This window comes from Notolepis coatsorum, assembly GCF_963971535.1.
Source record: "Notolepis coatsorum genome assembly, chromosome: 9".
NCBI lineage: Eukaryota > Metazoa > Chordata > Actinopteri > Aulopiformes > Paralepididae > Notolepis > Notolepis coatsorum.
Window position 1 is genome coordinate 13,307,436 of NC_140173.1, and position 27,309 is coordinate 13,334,744.

The 27,309-nt window shown below is 44.6% G+C and overlaps 1 protein-coding gene across 1 annotated transcript in view; it reads left to right on the forward strand.

Annotated features, from left to right (window-relative positions):
* Positions 1-9,504: 9,504 nt before the first annotated feature.
* The window catches only part of LOC311234143 (uncharacterized protein), a gene marked incomplete at its 3' end in the record, with an annotated part of 38,814 nt that continues 21,009 nt past the window's right edge, over positions 9,505-27,309 (forward strand). Inside the window, exons 1-3 of the mRNA XM_084321259.1 lie at positions 9,505-9,625; positions 14,417-14,556; positions 22,031-22,160. Coding sequence (XP_084177385.1) covers positions 14,428-14,556; positions 22,031-22,160 — 259 coding nt within the window. The 5' untranslated portion in view covers positions 9,505-9,625; positions 14,417-14,427. The remainder of the gene's footprint in view (positions 9,626-14,416; positions 14,557-22,030; positions 22,161-27,309) is intronic.

Here is a 27,309-nt window from a genome sequence, read left to right on the forward strand (position 1 = left end):
AATGGGACTATTTGTTCATAGTGCGTATATATACTGCGCTACTAAAGTAGGACTTCCTTTTTCAGTCCAGTTTCTTACCCTCCAATAGAGTCACAGACGTAAAGCCTCCCCGCGACGCCACGTGTGGGAGTAAGGCCAAGTTCGGCTTACCATCGGTATTGAGACATCGTGTATATTAATATTTGAATAGTCATATTTGGCACTATATCGTCGAGTTGGACGTAGTCTATTAAGCTAATAATAGTCTGTTAATATATAGTGCTTCGTGCGGTGAGAATACTACCGTAGTCAGTACCCCATCGTTTCGGGCAGAGAACTGGCTGCTTAACCAGGATGATCGACCCCATGTGAGATTGCACCCGAGGAGCCCCAGAGCCGACGAGCGAGTGGACCTGTATACCGGATTATTCTACCGACGACAGCCCGCCTTCCCAGGCACGGATTATGCTTTGTATACGTTGATTATTCCATGGATAAAGACCCCCGACACTGCCGTGTGTTGGAACCCCCCCCCCTGGAGAGGACGCAAGGTGAGGAGACGCTCTGCAAGATGAGGTCGCTTCACGTCTCTCCTCCGTGGACCGGAGGACGCCGGCCCACAAAGAGTCCATCTGCTTTCATCTGTGGTCCAAGGATCGCTGGCGCATTGAACGGCACTACAGTGGGTTCACCTGGGATACCCTTGGCCGGATGAGGCAGCCGGATTCTACCCCCCCCCCCTTCCTACTCCTGTCGGCTTACAAGCGACCGGATTAACCCCCCCTAGTGTATCCAGCCTATAATCATTAAAGTATCATTGCTGTTATTCCTTAAACTATTCCAGGTCGTAGATGTACCACCTGCGCCTTCAGAGATTGGACATTCTCTATTGATATACCGACGAATACTCTTGCCATAAAAGTGCATACTAATTCCCATTCATAAATGTGATTGATTTGATTAAGTGCTTGCTCTACACACCATCGCTGTGTAGAAATAAAGACCTATTTCTAATTCGTACATTTGTGTTGGATCCGTTTCATCTACGTGACAGTGTTCATCATAATATATTTATGCCGTGTACTGGGTGGCCGAATATTAAGTACAAAGGTAGTGGTAGTAAGTATCATATCTAGTAATACAGTCAGGGAATTGTACCCCTCAGTTACAATTGGTCCTTCGAGCCGGAGGGTAATCAGTGTAATATTAATATAGTGTTATTAATATTGAAATGGCCTATGATGAACACTCCACGAAACGATCCTCCTAACCAACGCCCGCAGCGCGAACGACGGCTCCCTCAGTACTTAGAGGCTTACGCTGTCAGTCAACAACCTAGTCTTCTACTAACAGTAAACGCGGTAAAACTAGAAAGTAAAAGTATGTCTAACCCCAACGCCCAGACTACCCCGACCATAGAGGCCCCTACGGGTTCTAATGTAACTGACCAAGTTCACGGTGGGGACCAGTGGGAACCAGACATGACTCCACACCCCGCCAGTACTGAAGAAGTAGTCCCCGACGAGTCCCGGGAGGAATACAACGCTACCGAGACAGAACTCGGCACGGAAGAAGACGGGGAGAGCACCGTGGAGATAGAGCTCCAAGGCTCCGCAAGGAGTACCCCGAGGGAAGGCTCCCCTATACAACCGCCTTCCCCCAGCGAGGCAGAGAGGACCCTACAGCAGGCCTTCCTCATCAGCCTGAACGCCGCTGCTGAACGCGACCGACTGCAGATCCAGCAGCGGAGCGAAGAAGAGCATATACGTCTAGAAATAAGACGCATTCAGAGGGAAGAGAATGTGGCCCGAGACCGAGCAGACAGCCAGCGAGCAGCTGCTGGTGCTCTACGGGACGCAGAGCGCGACAGACAGCAAGCGCAACTAATAGAACAGCTGATCAGACGGACAACACCCTCTCCCTCCGCCAGAGGCTCCAGGAACTCGTCTAGACACACCTCCAGGGCGGCATCCCCTAGCCGAGTAAACAACCCTGAACTTGACCAACAGACGAGGTCTATACCCCCCACAGACCACCTCCCCCCACCGGTCCAAGCGAGACCTAGCAACCGGGAAGGAGCAGCATATCCTGTGGAGAGGCTAAACCAGAGACTACAAGCACTGGATGACCTAACTGAAGACGAAGAGGAAGAGGAGGAGAACCACGCCCGACGACAGCACAGTACTCTACCGGACCAGGAGGTCCGGTACAGCCCAGGCTATACTCCCGCGGAGCTGCGCTACAGACCCCCGACTCTATACACGAGTGAGCACGACGCACGACCCGCACCGAGGAACAGCACCTGGACAAGCGGGCCATGGTACACTGCCGGTACCAGCCCATACCAAGGAGCGGGAGGAGACTCGCCTAGGAGGCCTCTCCCCCAACGCTCGCCGATGTATCCACAGTCAGCGTCATACATTGGCACGCCTATGGTACCCGACTTCACCCAAGAGAACCGGGCCCAGTATACAGAACTCCGCATGTGTCTGGAGACCATGTTGGTGGATGTATTGGATGAACGCCATAAATACGCCATCCTACTGAAGCACTTAAAGGTACCCCGCGCACATAATATAGCGCTCGCCTACGCGACTTCCACCACCCCATACACAGCAGCGCTGGTAGCATTGGACCAGAGGTATGGGCGCATATGGGATTACGTGATCCAGGAGATCCGACACATCGATCGCTTACCCCCAGCAATAGACAATCGAGCACTGGACGACCTGTCCATCAGAGTGCAGTCCCTGGTAGGGATGTTGGGAGCGCAGAGAGAGAAGGGGAGGCATGAACTTTACGCCAACTCAAATGTGGAAAGGATCTTGGAGAAGCTGCCGCCCGCTCGACAGGAGCGTTTTAGGCGGCAGAGAGACCAACGAGACCCGAATGGCCCCGAACCGAACCTCCTCGATCTAGCAGACTTCCTGGCGAGAGAAGTCAGCAGCCTACGGCTAGATACATTCGGACGGAGCACCCCTGGCTCCAGAGAAGGAACCAGACGACTAAATGATGGAAGAAGATCGGTGACTGTGATGCACCAATCGGAGTCAGTACCGAGCAGCAGGAGCCACAGTACCCCCTCCAGAACGGAGAAGTGGAAGATAGTGTGCCCCTACTGTGAGAAAGAACACTGGCTAGCGCAATGTGACTCCTTCCCCAAGCTGAACGCGGAGGAAGCAAGTCAATGGATAAAGTCCAACAAGCGCTGTTTTCGCTGTGCGCGCTCACACATGGCAGCCGAATGCCGCTTAAAGAAAAGGTGCACCAAGTGCGATGGAGCCCATCTGGACATACTTCACGACAGTAACAGACGGCGCCCTTCACCCGCACCATCCAGCAGCAAAGCGAGCGTCATGTACATCGATCCCGCCAGCAGCAGTGGAGCCCGAGTGCTCCTAAAAGTAGTGCGTGTGACACTAAGCTACCAGAATAAAGTCCTGGACACTTACGCCGTCCTCGATGACGGGTCAGAGAAGACCCTTCTGCTCGCCTCCGCTGCGGCCCAGCTAGGGCTGCGGGGAAGCGAAACCCAAATGACAATTCGGACAATAAGACGAGATTTGAAGACGATAAAGGGCGAGAATGTCTCATTCTCTATCGCAGCAAGCGGCCAGCCTGAGCGACGGTACCAGATTACAGACGCTTTCACCAGCCAAGAAATAGGACTGTCGCGGTACACATACCCCGTCGCCAAGCTGATGGAGAAATATGTACATCTGCGCAAGTTACCGATCCCGCTCATAGACAATGCTATGCCGACCCTGTTGATAGGCTCCGACCATGCAGACCTCATTGTCCCGATAGACCGGGTTCATACCGGACCCCGAGGCTGTCCTGCAGCAGTCGAGACCCGTTTGGGATGGACTCTCCAAGGCCCGCTCGCCAAATCTCTCAACCGAAGTACAGCCACTAGATGTCTCCACTCCCGAGTCACGGAGGGAGAAACCGCACTCCTGCAACACGTAGAGCGGCTATGGACCTTGGAACAAATGCCCTTTAAGAACGGAAAGAAAGACATTCGCTCTAAAGATGACATTTACGCCATTCACCTCCTCGAGACAGGGACCAAGAGAGTCCCGGTCAACGGCGTGTTGAGATACGCCACGCCACTCCTGCGGCGAGAAGGAATGCCTACTTTCCACGCCAAGACAGACGCCACAGAACGGTACCTGCTGAACACGGAGCGGCGCTTAGCCAAGAACCCCGCCCAAGAGAGTGTATACCGCGCTGAGATTGAGAAGCTCATCACAGCGGGACACGTCACAAAGATGGACATTAAAGAGGCTGACCAGACCACTGAATCGTGGTACGTGCCCCACCACAAGGTCCATCACAACGGTAAAGACCGCATAGTATTTAACTGCAGCTACCAGATCGGATCCCAAAATCTGAATAAAGAGTTACTGCCCGGTCCCACACTCGGCCCCTCCCTACTCGGCGTTCTACTCCGCTTCCGCCAGGAAAGGGTGGCCATCAGCGGGGACATTAAAGGAATGTTCCTGCAGGTGAGATTAGTAGAGGAGGACAAGCCCCTGTTACGGTTCCTATGGAGAGAGAAGCCAGGAGATGAGCACCCAGCCATCTACCAATGGGAAGTCCTCCCCTTCGGAACGACGTGCAGCCCCTGCTGTGCTACATTTGCACTACAGAAACATGTAGCAGAGGACCCAGCAGCGGACGAAGAGGTCCGACACAGCGTAAAGAACAGCTTCTACGTAGACAACTGTCTACAAAGCCTTTCAACCCAGGAAGAAGCCGAGGCTCTCCTGATTAAACTCCGCGCCTCATTGATCAAAGGCGACTTTGATCTCAGGCAGTGGGCCAGCAGCGATCCGCAAGTACTGCGCAGCCTCTCCTCCGAGGACAAGGCAGCCAGCAGCGAGACCTGGATGGCTACAATCCCGGGAGAAGCCCAGGAGATGACCCTGGGATTGGTGTGGCGATTCAAAACAGATTCGCTTCACTACAGACACAAGCCCCTGACTACGGAGCAGGGAAGGCCGGCGGCGGCGCCGACCACCAGACGGAGTGTGTACACAACACTCGCCCGACAATATGACCCGCTAGGATGTATTCTACCGTACACCACCAGGGCAAAATGATTGTACGAGCATTGTGGGACAAGGACCAGGGCTGGGACGACCCCATTCCCGCACACCTTGCATCCACCTGGAGAGAGTGGGAGATGGAGCTCCACTCACTCCCAGGCGTTAATATGCGCCGAAGCTACTTCCCACCCACGGTGAGGCCAGAGACATGTAAAATGGACTTACACGTCTTCAGTGACGCCTCAGAGGTCGCATACGGATCAGTAGCCTACTTGCGGGCCCAAGAAAAGGGGGGAGAGATCTATACAGCATTTGTCCTCGCCCGCTCGAGAATAGCCCCACGCAAGCAACAATCTATCCCACGTCTAGAGCTCTGCGCAGCCCTAGCCGGAGCGCACCTAGCCACGCTCATCCAACGTGAGCTCACCATACCGGTGTCTAGAACAATCCTGTGGTCAGATTCCACGACAGTACTCGCCTGGATCAAATCGGACTCATGCAAGTACAAAGTCTTCGTGGGAGTCAGAGTCACCGAGATTCAAGACTTAACCGAAGAGTTAACCGGAGAAACAGAGTGGCGCTACGTTGATACAAAACAGAACCCAGCTGACGTTATCACCCGGGGGATGCCCCTGGATGACCTCACCCGTCGCAATGTCTACAGTGACGGCCCCGCATTCCTAAGACTCCCGGAAGGACAGTGGCCCAGGCCTATCCCGAGGGAAGCAAGTCCAGAGGAGGTGGAAAATAAGAAGTCTGTGTTCTGTGGATTGAGCACCGTAGCCTCCACCGACCCTAACATAGACGATTGCACGTCCATAGAGAGTGCACAACAAAGAACATTCCTGCGGTACCACCCGGAGTGCAAGTCCCCCGCTGATATGTCAGCAGCTAACTACGAGGAAGCAGAATTGCTTCTACTGCAGCGAGCCCAGAGAGACTCGTTCCCCGATGAATTGGCCTGTCTACAGGGAGGAAAGCCCGTCCCATCCGACAGCAGATTAATTCATCTGGCCCCCGAGAGCGACGCTCATACCCTCATCAGAGTGGGTGGTCGCCTACGCAGAGCCCCCAATCTACCGGATGACATTAAATACCCGATCGTATTGAACAGCCGACACAAGGTCACAGAGCTGATTATAAAGAAATACGATGAGGATGTACATCACGCAGGAGCAGAAAGAGTCTTCGCGGAAATCAGACGTCGTTACTGGATCCTACAAGGAAGAGAGGCGGTACGACGCTTCCTCCATGTCGCCTCCGAATCGGTGACAAGCCATTCCACTCAACGGGTATGGATTGCTTTGGCCCGCTGCACATAAAGAAAGGAAGAGGAACCGAGAAGCGGTGGGGTATTGTATTCAAATGCATGACCACCAGAGCGATACACATCGAGCTTCTCCCGACCATGAGCACAGACTCATTCCTTATGGCCTTCCGTAGATTCACATCACGGAAAGGAAGACCGTCTACCCTATTGTCCGATCATGGGACAAACTTCAAAGGCGGCGAAAGAGAGCTGAGAGAGAGCTTCCAAACTATGGGCCCAGAACTTAAGACCCACCTCGCTCCAGCACAGGTTGATTTCCAATTCAACCCCCCAAACGCACCCCACTTCGGTGGCACTTGGGAACGAGAAGTGCGCTCCATAAAGACAGCCCTGTACGCAGTACTTGGGGCCCAGACTGTGGCGGAAGAAGTCCTAATGACAGTCCTCACGGAGATTGAGGGAGTACTTAACTCGAAGCCCCTCGGATATGTCTCCAGTGATGTGGCGGATATCGACCCAGTTACCCCCAACACACTCCTGATGGGGCGGCTAGATCCCGCGTTACCCCAGACAATGTACCGGCCTGAAGAAGCGAACGGCCGACGAATGTGGAGGTACAGCCAAGTATTAGCCGACAAGTTTTGGAGCAGTTTCCTACTGCACTACCTACCGTCTCTACAGACCCGCCAGAAGTGGGTAAAGGAGAGAGACAATTTGACAGAAGGAACAGTCGTCATGATTATTGATCAATCACTGCCCAGAGCTATGTGGCCGGCCGGCCGCGTAAGCAAAGTGATCACCGGTGCCGACGGCAAGGTCCGAGCAGCTGAAGTGCTTGTCCAGGGTCGCACTTACACCCGTCCCGTGGCGAGGCTCATAGAACTGCCCCGACTCCCAGACACAATCGATGATGACCATGACCCTATAACCCTATGACTTTGTGAAGTTGACTGACCCCTACAGCAAACCCTTATGTGTAAATAGACAACGCGATTAATCTGTCTCTGTTTAACTGATTAGGTCTGGGACCAATCAGGGGGTGGCTGTTGTGAAGGGCCAGATTAAACCGAATATATATATTTATTTATATATATATATTTAATTGTATTTGTATATTCTCTAATATTCCCTGATATCCCTTGTATATTCCTTGTACAATATGCATTGAATATCCATTCTAGCCTACTGAACATCCCATAATAGTCTCCATTCTACTATTGGTCGAGACCTTGGTGCCAGGCTGCCATACCCCCCAGACCCAGTTCAAACGTACCGCTCAACATGTACGAACAAGTCCTAGTTCCGCGTAGGAATCTGGCTACCGCACCACTAATGGGACTATTTGTTCATAGTGCGTATATATACTGCGCTACTAAAGTAGGACTTCCTTTTTCAGTCCAGTTTCTTACCCTCCAATAGAGTCACAGACGTAAAGCCTCCCCGCGACGCCACGTGTGGGAGTAAGGCCAAGTTCGGCTTACCATCGGTATTGAGACATCGTGTATATTAATATTTGAATAGTCATATTTGGCACTATATCGTCGAGTTGGACGTAGTCTATTAAGCTAATAATAGTCTGTTAATATATAGTGCTTCGTGCGGTGAGAATACTACCGTAGTCAGTACCCCATCGTTTCGGGCAGAGAACTGGCTGCTTAACCAGGATGATCGACCCCATGTGAGATTGCACCCGAGGAGCCCCAGAGCCGACGAGCGAGTGGACCTGTATACCGGATTATTCTACCGACGACAGCCCGCCTTCCCAGGCACGGATTATGCTTTGTATACGTTGATTATTCCATGGATAAAGACCCCCGACACTGCCGTGTGTTGGAACCCCCCCCCTGGAGAGGACGCAAGGTGAGGAGACGCTCTGCAAGACGAGGTCGCTTCACACCCTCTCTAACTACACACCCTCAAGACCCCTACGCTCTGCATCTTCTGGCCGCCTCAGACCTACTCCTATCCAAGCTCCGGGAGGGTCATCAAAGAGAAGTCGCCTATTCTCAGTCCTTGCCCCACAATGGTGGAATGAACTACCCACCCCAGTTAGGACAGCCGAATCACGTCCAATCTTTCGCCGTCGACTAAAGACGCACTTCTTCAACCATTATCTGAATTAAAAAAAAAAAAAAAAAAAAAAAAAAATCTAACCCTAACTAACCGTACTGTCATGCACTTGTCCTAATAAACTAACCTACACTGTAGCACTCAACACTTTGATGAACATTGTTGCTCAGCTGATAGAGTTGTGCCCTTCCTGATGGCTTGTCGTACAGAACTTGTAAGTCGCTTTGGATAAAAGCGTCAGCTAAATGACTAAATGTAAATGTAAATGTAAACGTCTCTCCTCCGTGGACCGGAGGACGCCGGCCCACAAAGAGTCCATCTGCTTTCATCTGTGGTCCAAGGATCGCCGGCGCATTGAACGGCACTACAGTGGGTTCACCTGGGATACCCTTGGCCGGATGAGGCAGCCGGATTCTACCCCCCCCCCTTCCTACTCCTGTCGGCTTACAAGCGACCGGATTAACCCCCCCTAGTGTATCCAGCCTATAATCATTAAAGTATCATTGCTGTTATTCCTTAAACTATTCCAGGTCGTAGATGTACCACCTGCGCCTTCAGAGATTGGACATTCTCTATTGATATACCGACGAATACTCTTGCCATAAAAGTGCATACTAATTCCCATTCATAAATGTGATTGATTTGATTAAGTGCTTGCTCTACACACCATCGCTGTGTAGAAATAAAGACCTATTTCTAATTCGTACATTTGTGTTGGATCCGTTTCATCTACGTGACAGTGTTCATCATAATATATTTATGCCGTGTACTGGGTGGCCGAATATTAAGTACAAAGGTAGTGGTAGTAAGTATCATATCTAGTAATACAGTCAGGGAATTGTACCCCTCAGTTACAATAATAATAATAACAATAGCCTAACTACCGGTAATCTAACTTTGAATGGGGATGGGCTTCCCATACAATTCATATCATTGGGATAAACATTTTACTTTCTGAAATCTTTGTCAAATGGGGGGGGGGGGGGGGGGGAATAGAAAAATTTCCAAATTATTCCAAAGTGTTTTTGACAAGCAACCAGTCCAACATTATGCAACAGCAGCCAGCAGCGCAACACGTCATGGACACGTCACCACGCAGGGCCACGTCACTGGTGTCTCTCTTCCGGGTGAGACGTGGCTCTGTGCTGCTGCCATATTGAAGAAGCTAACCGTTGACACTGACAGTTGGAACAAGTGACACACGATCTCACCAAGACACGTACGATCGTAGTCCCCCAAAGAGAGACAGAAAATGGTGAGTATGATGGATGCATTGAACATATTTGAGCGTCTCTTTATTATCGGGGCCTCGCTGCATCTATCATAACATTAAACTAACCTGTTAGCTAGCTAGCGTTAGCCGTTAGCTTCTCCGACAACAACGTAATTCCCATAGGTTTACACACTACCTAGTGTAACACCGCTATATGTGAGACGAGACGAATACAAGTCTTCATTTACGAAGCTCGAGGCTATTAGACGCGTTGAATGAATGAATGAAAACTTTATTAACAGATTTCAGAATGGGTACAGTACAGCTCAATACACCCAATTGTTAAGGGGATGCAGACCAGAGAAAGACTTTCGTCTTGTTTACACCAGAGTCCCTCATTTTCAATTCATGGGGACATTTATGACACACACGACATACAGATAGACAGTACTGCTACATCTATACATTTATGACATACCAGATTTGCAAATACAGTACTGTTTGTGATACAAAAAGTGTCCAAAAAAAGAGTGTATATACATTTGACGTAGAAACTGTACATTGGAGGATGTTGGATAAATGCGGGGTGGGTGGGTGGGGGGCTGTACATTGGGGGGGGGGGGGGGGGGGGACACACACACACACAGTACATTGGAATACTGACAAAGCCATACTTGGTCATTTACTGTACAACTGGGTTAGGACATTTGTAGGGGCCAGTTTCGAATTGCAGTCTCCCGTAGGTGTTCTTTGAGAGTGTTTTTGAAAGTGGGTAGTGATTCACATTCCTTTACAGCTTTGGTTAAGGCGTTCCACATTGATGTGGCATAATTGCGAAACGTGTTTAGTCCCTTGTTTGAGCCGAATCTGGGTTTCACATGATTTGTGGAGCTCCCTCTGGTGTTGTAATCGTGGTATTCACTGACCTTTGGGAAGTATTTTGACATGTACATGGGTACCTTGGTCGTGTAGTGTATCTTGTAGACCAGGCCTATATGTAAGACGAATACAAGTCTTAATTTACGAAGCTCGAGGCTATTAGAGGCGTTGAATGAATGAATGAATACTTTATTAACAGATTGCAGAATGGGTACAGTACATCTCAATACACACAATTGTTAAGGGGATGCAGACCAGAGAAAGACTTTCGTCTTGTTTACATTGATTGATTGATTGAAAAGTTTATTAACAGATTGCAGAATGGGTACAGTACAGTACAGCTCAATACATACAATTGTTAAGGGGATGCAGACCAGAGAAAGACTTTCGTCTTGTTTACATCAGGGTCCCCCATTTTCAATTCATCATAACGCTGCTGTCGGGACAAAACCTCATAACTCCAAAAACCCAACTTTTCAGCAGATGAAAAAAACTAACACAGATTTGAGGGTGAATAGAGTTAGGAGGTTTAGACAGATGATCGGTTTAATGCTTTCCCATTGTTTAAACTTTGTAAAACCCACACACACATATGGAGGATGATCTACGGAGTTGATTTATATAATAAAAAAAATATTCAAAAAATGGAGTTATGAGGTTTTGTCCCGACAGCAGCGATAACATATATGACATACATACAGATAGACGGTACTGCTACATCTATACATTTATGACATATCAGATTTGCAAATACAGATTTGCAAATACAGTACTGTACAGTACTACATCAGTCCCCCATTTTTAATTCATAGGGACATTTATGACATAAACAACATACATGACATTTATGGCATAGGGACATACATGACATACAGATACAGCACTCAAAACTCAAACCTCTCATGCCTCTCTACCACTCTCTACCACTCCTCTATTGTTCTTGACCGGGCCAGATTTCACACCTCCACTTCCTCCCACAGGCTGGGCAGATTTTCATCTTAAATTTTTATTCGTCCCAAATGTCCCAGCCCCATCAGATTTCTTAGCTTTTTTCACTGTTTACTTATCATGCATTGCAACACTAATATATGGTCAGTACCCCAAGTCAGACTGCCCATATAAAAATTATTTTGGGGGTCTGAGGGCAGTAGCCCCCGACCCCCTCCCTGGGGAAGCACTTAAGTTAACTACTCTCCCTTTGTTCCCCCAGCCAACACCCCCGGAAAATTAACACCTGAGTAGACTTAAGTGGCACACAAGCAGCAACAAGCAGCAGACAAGCAGCAGAATTGGTTTGATTTTTGAGCGCTGCGTCTGTACAGGTATTTAGTACTGTTACATTTGTGACATATACGATATTCAAATATACAGTGCTGTTACCCATAGATCCTGACAGAGTATATACATATGATTGGGAGGGGACTGTACATTAGGAGGGGGTGGGTGTGTGGTAGAGAAATATACATACGGTGGGGAGAGAATAATATACATGCGGTGGGGAGAGAATACATGAGAATTATCAAGGCTCATCAGGTAGTGACTGAAATGTGTTTTCTAGCTGTATGTCTTCAGTGTTTGAGGGGAGTTCTCCTCTTACTGTGTTGTTAGCAGCGTCCACAGCTGCTTCTTATCGCTCATGGTGGTTGATGTTGGCCTCTATAGATAGCCTCTATTGTTGTCTCACCTTTGGTGTCCATGGTATTGTCGTCTCATTATCTTCCAAATGAGGTGCAAGCATAGTCGTAATACCCTTGAATGAGTGCTCCTGTTAGTCTTCAGGGTATTTTTCTTTACCAGAGAGGAAATCCGGTACAAGAATCTTGTTCGTTTGATTTTTTGATTACATTGGATGCCATCTTGTCACAGGAAAGATTTTCCTCTAGGATGGAACCCAGGTATGTAATTTCATCTTTCCTTGTGACAATATTGTCACCCACTGTAACTGAGAAACCGTTGGTCTTGCTGAGTTTGTTATTTGATCCAAAGAGAATGGACTCTGTTTTACCCAGGTGTAATGATAGTTTATCAGCGAGCCAGGTGCAGATTCTGCCGAGTTCTGAGCTGAGGGTTTGTTCAACCTGTAACTTGTTCTTGTCAGAGACCAGCAGGGCTGAGTCATCCGCGAACAGGAACAAGTTGCAGTCACAAGCTGATGACATGTAATTTGCATAAATGGTTGGTGACGTTCGACAGAATAAGACAAAATAAGTTAAAGGTTCCAGAGAGGAGTGGGAACTATAAGCTAGTGTAGCGAGTCGTAAACTTTAAAGTACATTAAAGCAGCAGTTGAGCAGCGTTTGTGTAGCTTTTATGGAAAAGAAATAGCAGGAGCAGTAGTGAAAATTGTGGAAATTAATATTGGATTGTGAAAAAAACAGCCCCGGCTGTCTTCCTCTGGTAGGTCTTCTAGCTCTGACTTGCCGTTTGCGTTTGTGGGAAATTATTATCAGGCTTGAGAATATTCAGTGACTTTGTACTTATTATTTACCTTATTAGGGACATTGATCTAAGTTAAAAGTTATTATTAAATGTTATTGGGTACAATCATTATCAATATAGAATATTGAGTGAGTTATGACATTGTAAGTTCATTCAGGCCTCTCCTTAGTTCAGTGGTGTGTCTGTGTTAAGGCCAAGCACCTGTGCATTTCCCTAGTTATCTCTGGGCCAACGTGTACAGACGCAGCGCTCAAAAATCAAACCAATTCTGCTGCTTGTCTGCTGCTTGTTGCTGCTTGTGTGCCACTTAAGTCTACTCAGGTGTTAATTTTCCGGGGGTGTTGGCTGGGGGAACAAAGGGAGGGTAGTTAACTTAAGTGCTTCCCCAGGGAGGGGGTCGGGGGCTACTGCCCTCAGACCCCCAAAATAATTTTTATATGGGCAGTCTGACTTGGGGTACTGACCATATATTAGTGTTGCAATGCATGATAAGTAAACAGTGAAAAAGGCTAAGAAATCTGATGGGGCTGGGACATTTGGGACGAATAAAAATTTAAGATGAAAATCTGCCCAGCCTGTGGGAGGAAGTGGAGGTGTGAAATCTGGCCCGGTCAAGAACAATAGAGGAGTGGTAGAGAGTGGTAGAGAGGCATGAGAGGTTTGAGTTTTGAGTGCTGTATCTGTAGCTAAATGGGCTAGGGGGGAAAACACTTCAGCAAAAATATAAAAGCTATGCATTTGAACCTAGGTTTGGCGGGAAAATGCACAGATGCCTTGTTTGGGATTGGCCACCGACCACATACGCCTATGGACAGAGCAGAGCATAATAAGTAAGGATGGCTAGGACATTTGCTCGATCTCTCTCTCTCTTTCTGGTGTCTCCTTTCTGGCTGGACTCCACTCTCTTGGTCTGGAGTCAGATGCTCTCTTTCTGTCTTTCTGGACTTCTATCTTTAATCTCTCTTTTCTCCATCTAGTCTCTTATTTCCTATTATATTTCTCTATCGCCTTCCTGGTTGTTCTATCATGTCATTAATATCTGTTTAAGTGTTCCATGGACCACCCTACGTAAAGATGTCATTCTAATTCTGATCCTTTCAATAAATACAAGACATATTGTTGAACTCTTCCCTTGTCTAATATTCTATATTCTTTTAGTAAACAAAACTACCCACACGTTCGCCATACTATGATCAGACAAGCAGCTCTAAGGAGGCAACGCTAGAAAGCAGTTTGTTTACAAAGATGTGTAAGAGAGGAGCATACAAATGTATTTGCCCCCCCCCCGCCACACCTACAGAATCAAAACAAGCATGTGGAAAAGACGAGCAAGAGACAAATTTGGAGCAAAGAAACCATGAAAACTTTGTTTACAGACTTTATGAAATTACATATTTTTGCAAAAGTAATATGACATTACTACATTTCTAGTGTACAATTGCTATAACCATACAGCCTAACTGAAATGTTTCATCTGCTTTAAATTATGATTTTGTCTCTGTATGGACTTTACAGAGCCGTGTCCAATGAAGATGTCCCAGGGAAAGAATGACCTCAGTGACGGCCCCAACAAACGTGTCAGAGCTGTTTCCCCGGCTGCAGACAAGAAAGATGACCACATAGCCGGTCCTAGCCAACACCATATGCTCTCCAAGGTGGTGTTATGCTTCAGTTGTTATGCTTATGTTTGATTAGTGGATGAACAAAATACATCACATATCTTTCTTAGGTTTGACTAGTGGATGAACAAAATACAGCACATATGTCTTAGGTTTGACTAGTGGATGCAGGACTTCAGGGTTTCTGGAGACACCTACCATTGGAGTCAAGCAGAGTTGACGCATCCACTCCAATGATAGAAGTGGGCACATATTGGCCATTTTGGCTACAGAGCTATAGTACATCGGAGTTCACTCGTTTGGTCCACCCTAGAGTTCGTATGAGCTTTCACACCACCCAAAACCAACCTGACTATCCGAGGAAAACGAACCAGGGTTCGATTAAGGCGGACCAAAGAGCTCAGGTGTGAAAGCGACCTTAGACTGTAAGAGTTCAGGAATCTACTCTTTTTGGGTAGACTCTTTGCTAGTTTTGACATTATTATGGTATTGAGTTTTCCAATACCAGTTACAATGTGATATGACATCTATTTGATATCAGTATCAAAATTATTTCCATGCCAGGCTAAAACAGAGTAGCGGGATTGGGGGGGGGGGGGGGGGGGATTTCCCCAATGCTCAAATCTGACACCAAGAGAGTGTGATTTGATTAAACTCCAAGCAGCATAATACCCTGTTTGGCCCATCTTGTATCCCAGCATGTGGGGAAACTTGGCATGGCCAAACACTGAGTCTGACTTGTGAGTTAAAGGGATAGTTTGGATTTTTGGACTCTTAAGTGGTATGAAATACTTGCTAGTAGTATAGTTGATGCGATGCCATTAGCTTAACTCACAGAGTACCGTGGTCTGAGTTCTGGCCTCGTTCTGAGTGAACCGGGAAGCTTCAGACAGGCAGCAAACGAGGTCATGAGACAAAAAAGTGTTATTCCACCACACAATAACCTGCAGGCAAAAGTTGTAATCATCCACAGCAGAAAACATTTCCTATGCTTCAGAGTGACATGATGTGTTGGAACTAGTGGTCTGCAAGGGCCTTGACAGGGTGTCCGCGGGACCTTAAAAAGTCTTAAAAAGTCTTAAATTCAACTATCAAATATTAAGGCCTTAATTTGTCTTAAAATGTCTTAAATCCGACTTTCGGAGGTCTTAAAAACATGCCATGTCATCTTATGTTTCATTGTGAAATCTGGGGGGGGAAACTATTAACGGGAGATAAACTTGGCTTTTTTTTTTTTTTTTTTCACGCAAACGGTACGCAGTGGGGCGGAACCAATTAACATGGTCCTTAATGTGTGTCGCCGTCGGGAGCTAGTTCAGAACACCGGAGCATAGGTAACACGTTATTCAAGCTGTAGCGATAACGCTGACGTTTAGTTTAGTAATTGATTTGTATTTATTTGCACTTGTTAATTTAACATCATGGGAAAGTGCAAATTTAATGAGAACTGGCTCGAAAACCCTCTGTTTGCACCATGGTTGGTCCCAGTGAAAGACATGCACGAGGCCCGCTGCAAACTCTGCAAAAGGGATTTTAAACTGGGAACGATGGGCATAAAAGCAGTCGAGTCACACATGCACAGTGCTAAGCATGTTACCTCTGCTAAAACCCGCCTGCAGACCACTTCAATATCCAATTTCTTTTCGACACCGACGCCCTCCACATCAACTGCTCAGGGACAGGTAGGTCTACCACCACCTCCAATTACATCTACACCTGTCCGGGTAACGTTCGGCTCCACGCCAACCCTTGAAGCTGAGGTACTGTGGGTTTTAAATACGGTCGCAAAGCATCAGTCCTACAATGGAAATGAGGGACTAGGAGAGGTGTTTCAAGCGATGTTCCCCGACTCTGAAGTCGCTAAAACGTTCACGTGTGGAAAAGATAAAACGTCATACATAGCCAGGTTTGGTTTGGCCCCTTACATCCAAAACAATCTGTTCAGGGATGTAAACAAGGACACGTTTGTGTTAATGTTCGATGAGAGCTTCTGCCAGACGACCAAAACAAAACAACTCGACCTTCATGTGCGCTACTGGGACAAAGACCAAGTTCGCTCCAGATACCTGGGTTTGCAGTTCATGGGGCATGGAACAGCTCGAGATCTACTGCACCATTTCAAAGTAAGTAGTGAAAAATGATCTAGCTAAAATAATAATAATTATTAGGCATGTGTGTATATAATGTATGTATTTGCTGTTAGGATCTCTGGGTAACAGTACTGTATATTTGCATATTGTATATGTCACAAATGTAACGGTAATATATACCTGTATGTCCCTATGTTATTTAATATCTAGCTAAAATAATAATTATTATTTAGGCATGTGTGTATAATGTACAGTCTCCTCACCATCATATGTATATATTTGCTGTTAGGATCTCTGGGTAACAGTACTGTATATTTGCATATCATATATGTCACAAATGTAACATTACTATACCTGTATGTCCCTTTGTCATGTATGTCATAAATGTAATTTAATTGAAAATGGGGGACCCTGATGTAAACAAGACAAAAGTCTTTCTCTGGTCTGCATCCCTTAACAACTGTGTGTATTGAGCCATACTGTGTCTGTATGCTACTGTACCCATTCTGCAATCTGTTAAATAAAGTTTTCATTCATATAATAAAAAGATGATCATATTCATTTAAAAACAATTTTCAATAGAATTAGCCATTTTCTTAGTGGGACATATTTTTGGCAAAGTCTCAAGAATCAGTGTATTATTAAGATGTTATATGCTTTATATTATTCTCATTTAATCTTCAGGAATGTACAGAGCAGCTGGACATGAAAAAGCTCCTGTCAGTCTCGATGGATGGCCCGAACGTGAACTTTAAGTTTCTGGAACTACTGCAGCAAGACCAATCTGAGCAGTATGATGGGGTCCAGCTGATTGAGGTGGGCAGCTGTGGCCTACACACGCTACACAATGCATGCAAATGTGGCTTCTCTATGTGGCAGCTGGAGAAGGTGCTGAGGTCCATGCACATTCTATTTCACAATGTGCCAGCAAGGAGGGAAGACTTCACTGCTCAGACCAAATCTGCAACGTTTCCACTTCCCTTCTGTGGCCATCGCTGGATCGAAAACCTGCCAGTGGTGGAGAGGGCTATAGCGGTGTGGCCATCACTAAACATCTACCTGGATGCAGTCAGAACAAAGAAGCTGCCAAATCCAGGAACAGCATCCTTTGACACCCTTGTCGCATCTGCAAAAGACCCCCTCATCATGGCAAAACTACAGTTTTACATGGCTGTCACCAGGACCTTCAGTCCTTTCTTGACGAGATATCAAACGGATGAGCCGGTGATTCCTTTCCTCGCCAAAGATTTGGCTGAGTTGATGAAGGTAATGATAGCCTAGTACTGTAACATTTTATATGCCATTTTATTTGAATGGTATAGGCCTATATATTATATAATATTTTAGTGATGGTTTGGGGCTCATTTGATACCTGGCTTTTGATGACTTACATAACAACTATTTAGACAACCATGTGTTCCATACTGTACCAGCGTTAATGTACAGTTGAATCTAGCCCCCCCCCCACCCAATTCCTGTATACACCCATTCAAAAACAGGTTATAATATTGCTTGTAGGAGTACTTGAAAATAAGATATTAAGAGTTTAGCTGTTGATGGATCAGAGACATCAGGAAGTCATGGCATGCAAAGAATATGCAACAAAATACTAAACATGAGCACATTTTAAAATGTTCTGTTGACAGAGTATGCTGAGGCGTTTCGTCAAGAGGGAGCTCCTCCAGGACATCAGTGCGCTGCAGCTGGTGAAACTGGATGTCAAGAAAAACTGGGTCCAGCCAACAGAGGTGAAAATAGGCCTGGGTGCAGAATCCGTGCTCAAGGTACAGTAGTATATTATTTTCTTATTAGCAGGATGGAGACAGCACATGGTGTCATGTCATTCACTTTTTATGTCCTATTATCCCTCTGTCAGGAACTCCAGCAAAAAAAGAAAATAGGGGAACTTGCAGTCCTTGAGTTTAGGACAGAGTGCACCACAGGGATGTCGAAAATCATACAGAAGGTGCAGGAGAAATCACCACTCAAGTATGCTATAGTGAGACAGATTGCCTGTTTGGACCCCAAGACCATGTACACAGATCCAGACTGGTGCCAGACAAGGATGTCTAATCTGGTGCAGAGGTTTATCCAAAACAAGCAGTTGTCAGGAGGTGTTTCTGCTGGTAGGAGAGAGAATAGAGCCGTTCTGTGTCTCTTTCTCACACACACCCCTCACTTACTCTCCACAATACTCACCCATCTAATTATCTAATAATTATCATAAAATGTGCTTCTTGATATGAAAAGTATCTGACTGATGTAAGTATAATCAACATGCACCTAAATTATGTATTTTTGTTGTTTTTTGTCTCAGGTGATGTGATTACTCAACAGTTTGGGGACTTTCTGTCTGTTGAAGCAAGAGATGATACCTTCCTCTCCTACGAACCATTGAAGACCAGACTGGATGTGTTTCTCCAGGAAGTGATCAACCAACGCTACCCTGAGCTGTGGTTCTTTTGCAGGAAGCTCCTTCTCCTGTCACATGGGCAAGCGACAGTTGAGAGGGGCTTCTCTGTAAATAAGGAGGTAGAGACCTGTAATATGCAGGAGGATACAGTCATTGCACAGCGCCTCATCTGGGACTACGTCACAGTCTGTGGGGGGGTCCTCAAGGTGCCTTTGTCCAAGGAGATGCTGACATCTGCTGCGTCAGCAAGGTCAAGGTACAGAATGCACTTGGAGGAGGAGAAGAGGAAGAAGATGTCTGACGTACAGGGCCAAAAAAGAAAAGCAGCAGAAGAGAAAATAGAGGAGTTAAAAAAGAGCAAGGCAACCCTCATAGCTGTCACAAACAACCTCATCCAGGATGCAGACCAACTGGCTGACAAGGCAGAAGGGAAGGCCGGGACCCTAATGGCCCAGCTCATCACAAAATCCAACACCCTCAGGAAGCGCCACAGAGAAAAGATGGCGGAACTAAAAATGGTTGAAGCAGAATTGGAGAAGAGGGCCACAGAACTGCGATACATGCCCCCCACATGACATTATATACATTTGAGAGTATATACATTTGAGGGGGAAGAAACTGTACATTGGAGGAGGTTGGGTAGGTGGGGTGGGGGTTGAGTAGGTGGGGCGGGGCGGGGTTTGGTTTTATTTTGCGGGCGGCCACTCCCTAGTACGTAAGTACTAGTTTGGTATGGAATGGTCGGCAGCTGGGTGGGTGCACGGTCCTAGTCCATTGCTTTGCTTCCTACTAGGTCTAGAGGCAGAGAAGAGAACTATTATGGGCTCAAGGGACCACTCCAGTTTCCAGATTTGTTTGTGATATCTAGTCTAAGTTTTAAGTCTATAGGCTATTTATTTTTATGTGTTCTAACTGATGTTCACTCATGCTCCTGAGGGAGTAGGGGCCGCACATTTAGTATAGGTTAATTCATTTCATTGTAATAGAAGTTTTTTACCTGATACCCCTGAGGGAGTAGAGGGGCCGCACATTTAGTTTAGGTTAATTCATTTCATTGTAATATAAGTTTTTTACCTGATACCCCTGAGGGAGTAGAGGGGCCGCACATTTAGTTTAGGTTAATTCATTTCATTGTAATATAAGTTTTTTACCTGATACCCCTGAGGGAGTAGAGGGGCCGCACATTTAGTAGGGCGTTCCACATTGATGTGGCATAATGTTTGTTTGTTATGTAATAAACATCTTTGGACCATGTGTCCCTAAACTTAAACTAATTGGTGTCGATTTTTGTTATTGTGAAAATGGTATTACATTTTTATTCTGAGTGGTATTGAAAAGTCTTAAAAAGCATTAAATCTGACTGGGCTAAACCTGCAGATACCCTGCTTGAAATGAAGCCCAGCCCGAGCCTGTGAACTTCAGGCCCTGCCCGAAAATAAGCACGACTGTAAATAATATTTTAAGCCCTAGCCCGCGTGAAACCCCGAAAAAAAAAAATTTTTTTAAAAAAAATTCTTTTGTATTTGTTTTAAATATTCGAAACACGGTTTTATATGAACTTAATAAATAAACAAAAACGAAAATGTTCAATAGGTCTACCTAAATAACAGATAGTGAAAACTAAAGAAACATTAATTATATAGCCAAATATTAAATTATTTTTTAGTTTTAAATATTCTAAACACTGTTTATATATTAACAATTTTTATTTTAGTTTATTAATACTGTTTAATATTAAACAAAAACGAAAATGACCAATAGGTCTAACTAAATAACACATATCACGCTGAAAACTAACAACCATTCTATAGCCTGTTTCGCAAATTCTATTTCCCAGCGCTCGCGTTGACTCACACGGCAGCCTCGTAAAACGTATTTGAAGGCTATATGGAATCTTCTTTGACACACACACACGACACAATAGCCTACTCAGTCACTATACAAACAAACAGAAAACAGAAATCAGATTTCGAGCAGAGCAACATTTATTATATAATGAAAGCGCAACAGAACACACCAGCAAATAATAATAATCAGACTCACCACTTCGCTGTGTTGATGTCAGCAACGTGTTGAACAACGTTAACAAAACTTCGCCAACCGGCTACATACATCCAAGAACAAATTAAAACGTTCGCCAACTGGCTATATTCCAACTTCAACCTATGCCACTTCGGTCTGGTTCATTTGTTCATCATCCACCTGAGCGCTCCCCTCGAGTTCTCCCTCCAGGCTGCGGTAATTACATCCAATTGTATCTGTTAACTTATACATCTTGACTCCTCAGACACGAGGCTTTCACTCTCTGATGACAGCACTACGTTACGCGAAAATGAAACAGAAACTTAAGGTTATCCTATAACCCTAGTTATAAGAGTATAGCGAGCGCAAAAAAAAGACGATTTTTTTTTTTAAAAGAGGGCACTGCCCGGCCCGGCCGAGCCCGAATTATTTATTTAAAAACAAAGCCCTACCCAGCCCGAACCCGTCGTGTCGGGTAGGGCCCTGTCGGGCTCGGGCAGGGTTGCAGTGCACTAGTTGGAACTAGTCTCAGTGTGAGGTAGTCACTAAATGGTTCAGAGTGACATGATGTGTTGAACTAGTCTCAGTGTGAGGTAGTCACTAAATGCTTCAGAGTGACATGATGTGTTGAACTAGTCTCAGTGTGAGGTAGTCACTAAATGCTGGGTCTTGAAGCATAGAAAATGAGGCACGCTGTTTTCTGCTGTGGGTGATTAAAACTTCTGTCAGGTCAGAACTCCGACCACGAGACTCGGTGTGTAAACTGAGGGCACTGCATCAACTATACTACTATAGTATTTCATACCACTTGATGTCCACAACTCTGAACTATCCCTTTAAGGTGACTCATCATCAAGTACCAGTGACAAGACATGTCTAACATAAAAAAAAAAACAAAGCCAAACATGTCAATCTACAATTACTCTGGGGACGGTGAACGTTGTACTTTGCAAGACTCTTATTGTTTTTTATCTGGTATTTTTAGGCCACAGCCCCACTGATATCCAGTACAGTGGAGGAGATGGCGTCTCTGTTGGGACTAAAGGAACTATCTGTCTCCTTGGTGGACTGCATTAAAACACCAGGACTTAAAGGGACTTTGAATGAAGGAGGAGGTAAGGCTATAAATTATCTTATTTAAAAAATAATTCACATTGAGATCTTTTTGAAAAAACTTTTTTACAAGAGCGTCCTAGCCAAGACAGGCAACAGCACAATTAACAGGGTTGCAGATATTTCATTTCAACCTTTATTTAAAAATCTTAAGCTTCTGAAGTTTCCCTCATTTACAGAAACGACGATTGTGCAAATGTAAACGGTACATAATAAAAGCAATATTCACAGAAAATGAAACGCAAAAGAGAAATAATAATATAAAAAAAAAGAATGTTGTAAAATAATTAAAAAAATCTAAATAAATAAATACCAGTGTTTTTTGCGCCTTTCTGCAAGAGAAGGCCAACCCACCCTATCATACAGGACACAATGGTGAGTATCGTATCTGTCACCATTAACACTTTGAGTGCCAACGACGAGATTAGTCGTTCTAACTCGCCATGCGTTGGGTGCCAATGACGAGTTTTCGCGTTATTTGATTGTTATTTCTTTTATTAGCGATATCCATTCATTTTTCATCCATCCAGCCTGACGTTATCATTGTGAATGGGTCTGAGCTCGAAAAGGGCAAATACCGCCGCCTATCGTCTCCCGGATGGTAATGCACATCATTGGATTGGATTGGGTGGCCATGTGCATCAGAAAAAAAGTCCGGTCCAGGGTTTTCCTATCTCTGGCATGCAGTATCGTGTTACCAGATTGACTGAGGACCCTCAGAGCAACGTCCATTATGTGTTTCGGACTATAACGTTGGATCAATAAACGCGATCAATATTTGGAATGGCGATCAGTAATTGGATTAATCTTTTTGCAGAACATCTGGTGTGAGGTAAGGACTCTATTTTACCAGTATTGGGTTAATCGGATGTTTTTTTTCATAGCGATCACAACGTGTGTGCGTGTATGACGTTAGTGCTGACCAGGTCATGGATAATAGATTTTTCAGCCCGCTTCTCTAGCGTCCATAAGTACACATATACTATCGATAATCTAGCGTTTATTTGAAAACGATTCATAAATCAGCCGAAAAATTACGACGTGTTTTGTGTATTCCACTAAAGGGCTATTATCGCGGAATTTCTCTGAAATTACTAGAACTCTCCGAAACTATACTCGTATTCAAAACGGTATAAAACGGAAATGTACCAATGAAAAAACTATCCGTTTCGTACATGTTGACTGCAAGCAAGTCATTGATAAGCGAGGGGTGTAGACCCATAGCCATAATTTAAGATATAGTTTAAGCGTTCGCAAATATCCCCAACCTCCCATTGACTAAAGCACTGGCACTCAAGGGGTTATCTGGGCAAAGGGGCGTGGCACCCAATGTGTTAATAAACTTAAGAGCTGACTGATATGCAGAATCCAGAGGTTTAAGAGCTGATGCTGCAGCATGCCTATAAATTACATCACCATATTCCAAAACTGATAAGAACAACAATTATTTTCCTACTAATTTGATCTGTTTCTGTACAGGAAACCAAATTTCTTGTACGGGAAACTAATTTTCTGTCGCAGTTTAGAGGCAAGATTATCCACATGGAACTTAAATGTAAATTTACCGTAGAGCCACAGGCCAAGATATTTATACTCAGTGACTCTATTCAACGAAGGCCTGTAAATTTAACACTAACATCCGGTGTGAATAAGCATAGGATTCAAGGACTGAAGTTTAATAAGGCTTTAATAAGGCTTTAAAAAAAATAAAAAATAAAAAGACATTAGCCACATCTAAATGTATAAGCACAACAAGGTTATTCTAATATTTTAAATAATTACACCACTGATTTAGAGATTTGCACAATGTAGCTCTAAAAGTCTCTGTTTTTCTCTTTTTTCTCTTTACTCAATTTTATTCCATCTGTTTTTCTCTGAGTTTTATTTTAGTTCTCACTCCTTTTTTTATTTTTTAATCTTTCATTGTTATTTTTTCTCATTTTAAGGTGTTAGTGTTTAGCTCCACTCTTTTCCTTTTTTCTGATGTTTCCTACATAAGTTAGTAGAAGGTTCAAATGAATATATTAATGAAGGTATATTTTTCATTTTTCAAACTATTGTTAGTACATTAATGGGAAGGCGCAAGACCAAAAGCGACATTCTATCGAATTAGAATTAACGTTTTAGATCCTATGGCAATTAGAAGAATAGGATTACAAAGCTCAATTTGGGTAATCCGGTGGCCTAAGGGAGGGAGTCATAAGTGTAGGATGTGTCTATGGGACACAATCCTGTACGACTCTCGATGGGAGGGGGGGAAAGGGGATTTTTATTTGTATATATGTATGTTTTTAAGCTCGGCTCTGAACGGGACCTCACTAGTTGGATGTATATCTATTGTTGCCTCGCACTCCAGAAGCATTACCAATAACTACACAACAACATGTATAGATTATGGCTAGTTTGAATATAATGATATGGAACACTGGGGGAATAAATAACCAACACAAACGCAAAAGCGTGCTCACACTGATGAAAAAAGAACAGGTGGACGTTGCTCTGCTAAGTGAAACGCACATTCTAGAGAAAGACATAGATACGTTAGCGGACAACACATATCATAATATTAGTCACTCTTCTTTTGGTACGAGAACTCGAGGTGTAGCCATAGTCGTTAGACGTAAGTTGAATATTGAATTAAAGGGAGTATGGTCTGATGCAGATGGTCGTATAACTATAGCTATGATTGTACACAAGAACAGGAAAATAGCGTTGGCAGCGGTATATGCCCCAAATTTGTACGAAGAGGGTTTCTTCACTACACTAACCAATGCAATGTTAGACCTTCCCGATTACTCATTTATAATAGGTGCGGATTTTAATGCCATTTGAAATCCAAGGATGGACAAATCTTACCTCGCCTTTTCCAGCGAACAAAAGAATTCATCTAATGCATTAAAGGATTGGTAGAAGATTACAGGTGTAAATGACTTATGGCGATCACTTAATCCCACAACCCGAAAGTACTCTTGTCGATCTGCGAGACATAACACATTATCCAGAATAGATTATGTCTTTGCATCCCCGAGACTATTTGATAACTATGAAGTGGAAATGATACCCAATGCACTATCAGTTATTTACTCCTAAAAGGACCATTTGGTATACTATCTTCCCGAGCCCCAAGATGGCGATTTAACTCGATGCTGCTTAATAACAAGGAATTCATTACACAACTCAAAGAAGCTCTTATAGTATTCCTACGGGAGAATGCAAACTCGGTGCAAGACCCCAGAATAATATGGATGTCGGTAAAGGGAATGATCAAGGATTTCACTGATAGCTTTTCCTCCAAAATGCGCAAGAATCGATGCACAAAACTGGCTGAACTGGAAACGCTTTACTCAACGTTATTTAATTCTTTAAAATACAACAACTCAACTCGACTAGAAAATCAAGTTAAGGTACTAAAAAAAGAGATCAATGCCATATACAGACAACAATCGGAAATACAAATACGTAGCACAAGACAACAGCAGTACTCCCAAGGTTCTAAACCTAGTCACCTATTAGCCATGCGATTAAGAATTAATGCAAAATTTGCAGATATAACTACCATTATAGCACAACAAGTACTTGAAACAGACCCTGAAAAAATGAACGATACATTCAAAGAATTCTACTCCGACTTATATAAATCAGAAACGACCTTCGATCAAAACAAAATGGACACATATCTTAATCAAATTATTCTCCCTAAACTTTCAGAGGATGACGCTAAACAGTTAGAAACACCGATCACACTAGAGGAACTCAAGAAGGCCATATCCGAAATGCAAAGTGGTAAGGCTCCTGGAAGAGACGGTATCCCACCAGAAATGTACCTTTCTTGTTGGGACATAATTGGACCCTTATTACTAAATATGATCTTATACTCAGTCAAGGAGGGGAACTTCCATAAAAACGACAATATTGCACTCATAACAGTCCTTCTCAAAAAAGACAAAGACCCCACCGAGTGCGGTAGTTACAGACCCTTAAGCCTCCTCGGAACCGATATCAAACTGTACTCTAAGGTATTAGCCATCAGATTACAAAAGCATATGACGTCTTTAGTTCATCCGGACCAAACTGGCTTCATAAGAGGCCGCCTGATCACTGATAACATAAGACGAATACTGCACGTACTAGATGCCGACAAGGACGACACCATACCTAAGGCGATGCTGTCCCTGGATGCAATGAAAGCTTTTGACAGGCTGGAATGGTCGTATCTATGGGCAGTATTAGAGAAGATGGGGTTAGGTAAAGGTTTCATTGATATGATTAAAGTAGTATACAAAGACCCATTGGCCATGATTACTACAGGTATAATCACCTCCGGAATATTTCCGGTATCACGCTCAGCTAGACAGGGTTGCCCTCTTAGTCCCGGACTATTCGATCTATCATTAGAACCTTTAGCACAATATATAAGACAATCCCAATCCATACAACCAATCGTAATCAAGGGCACACAACATAAAATTAGTTTATATGCGGACGACGTAATACTGTTCATGCAAAACCCCAACACCACACTGCCTCATCTGCTCAAGTTGATTGAGAACTTTGGTGATTTATCGGGATTCAAGATAAATTGGCCGAAGTCGGCTTTCCTTCCACTTAACACCCCTGCAAAAAAAGATATAACCCTCCCAGGAGAGATACCTATGGTAAAACATTTTAGATGCTTGGGAGTGGAAATATTCCCCACCATAAGACAAACGGTGAAGCACAATTACACAAAAATCCAAAACAAAATCAAAGACGACCTTGATAGGTGGGCAAAACTTAAAAACTCAGTACAGGCACGGATATCAATAGTTAAGATGGACGTACTACCTAGAATCAACTTCTTCAGTTCAATGCTACCGTTACCCCCTCCAGAGGGTTACTGGAAAAGATTACACTCCTCCACATACAAATTTATTTGGAATAACAAACCACCACGTATAAAAAGATCCACCGCACAGAGAAATAAAGCAGACGGTGGCATGGCATTTCCAGATTTTTTCCACTATTTTAAGGCGTATACATTAAGACCATTGACAACATGGTTTGATCCCCAAGCATTAGTATCCTGGAGAAAATTAGAAGAAAACATAGTAGCCCCACATAGACTGAAGGACATAGCATACACTAAACTACCAATCAAGCATTGTGAACGGA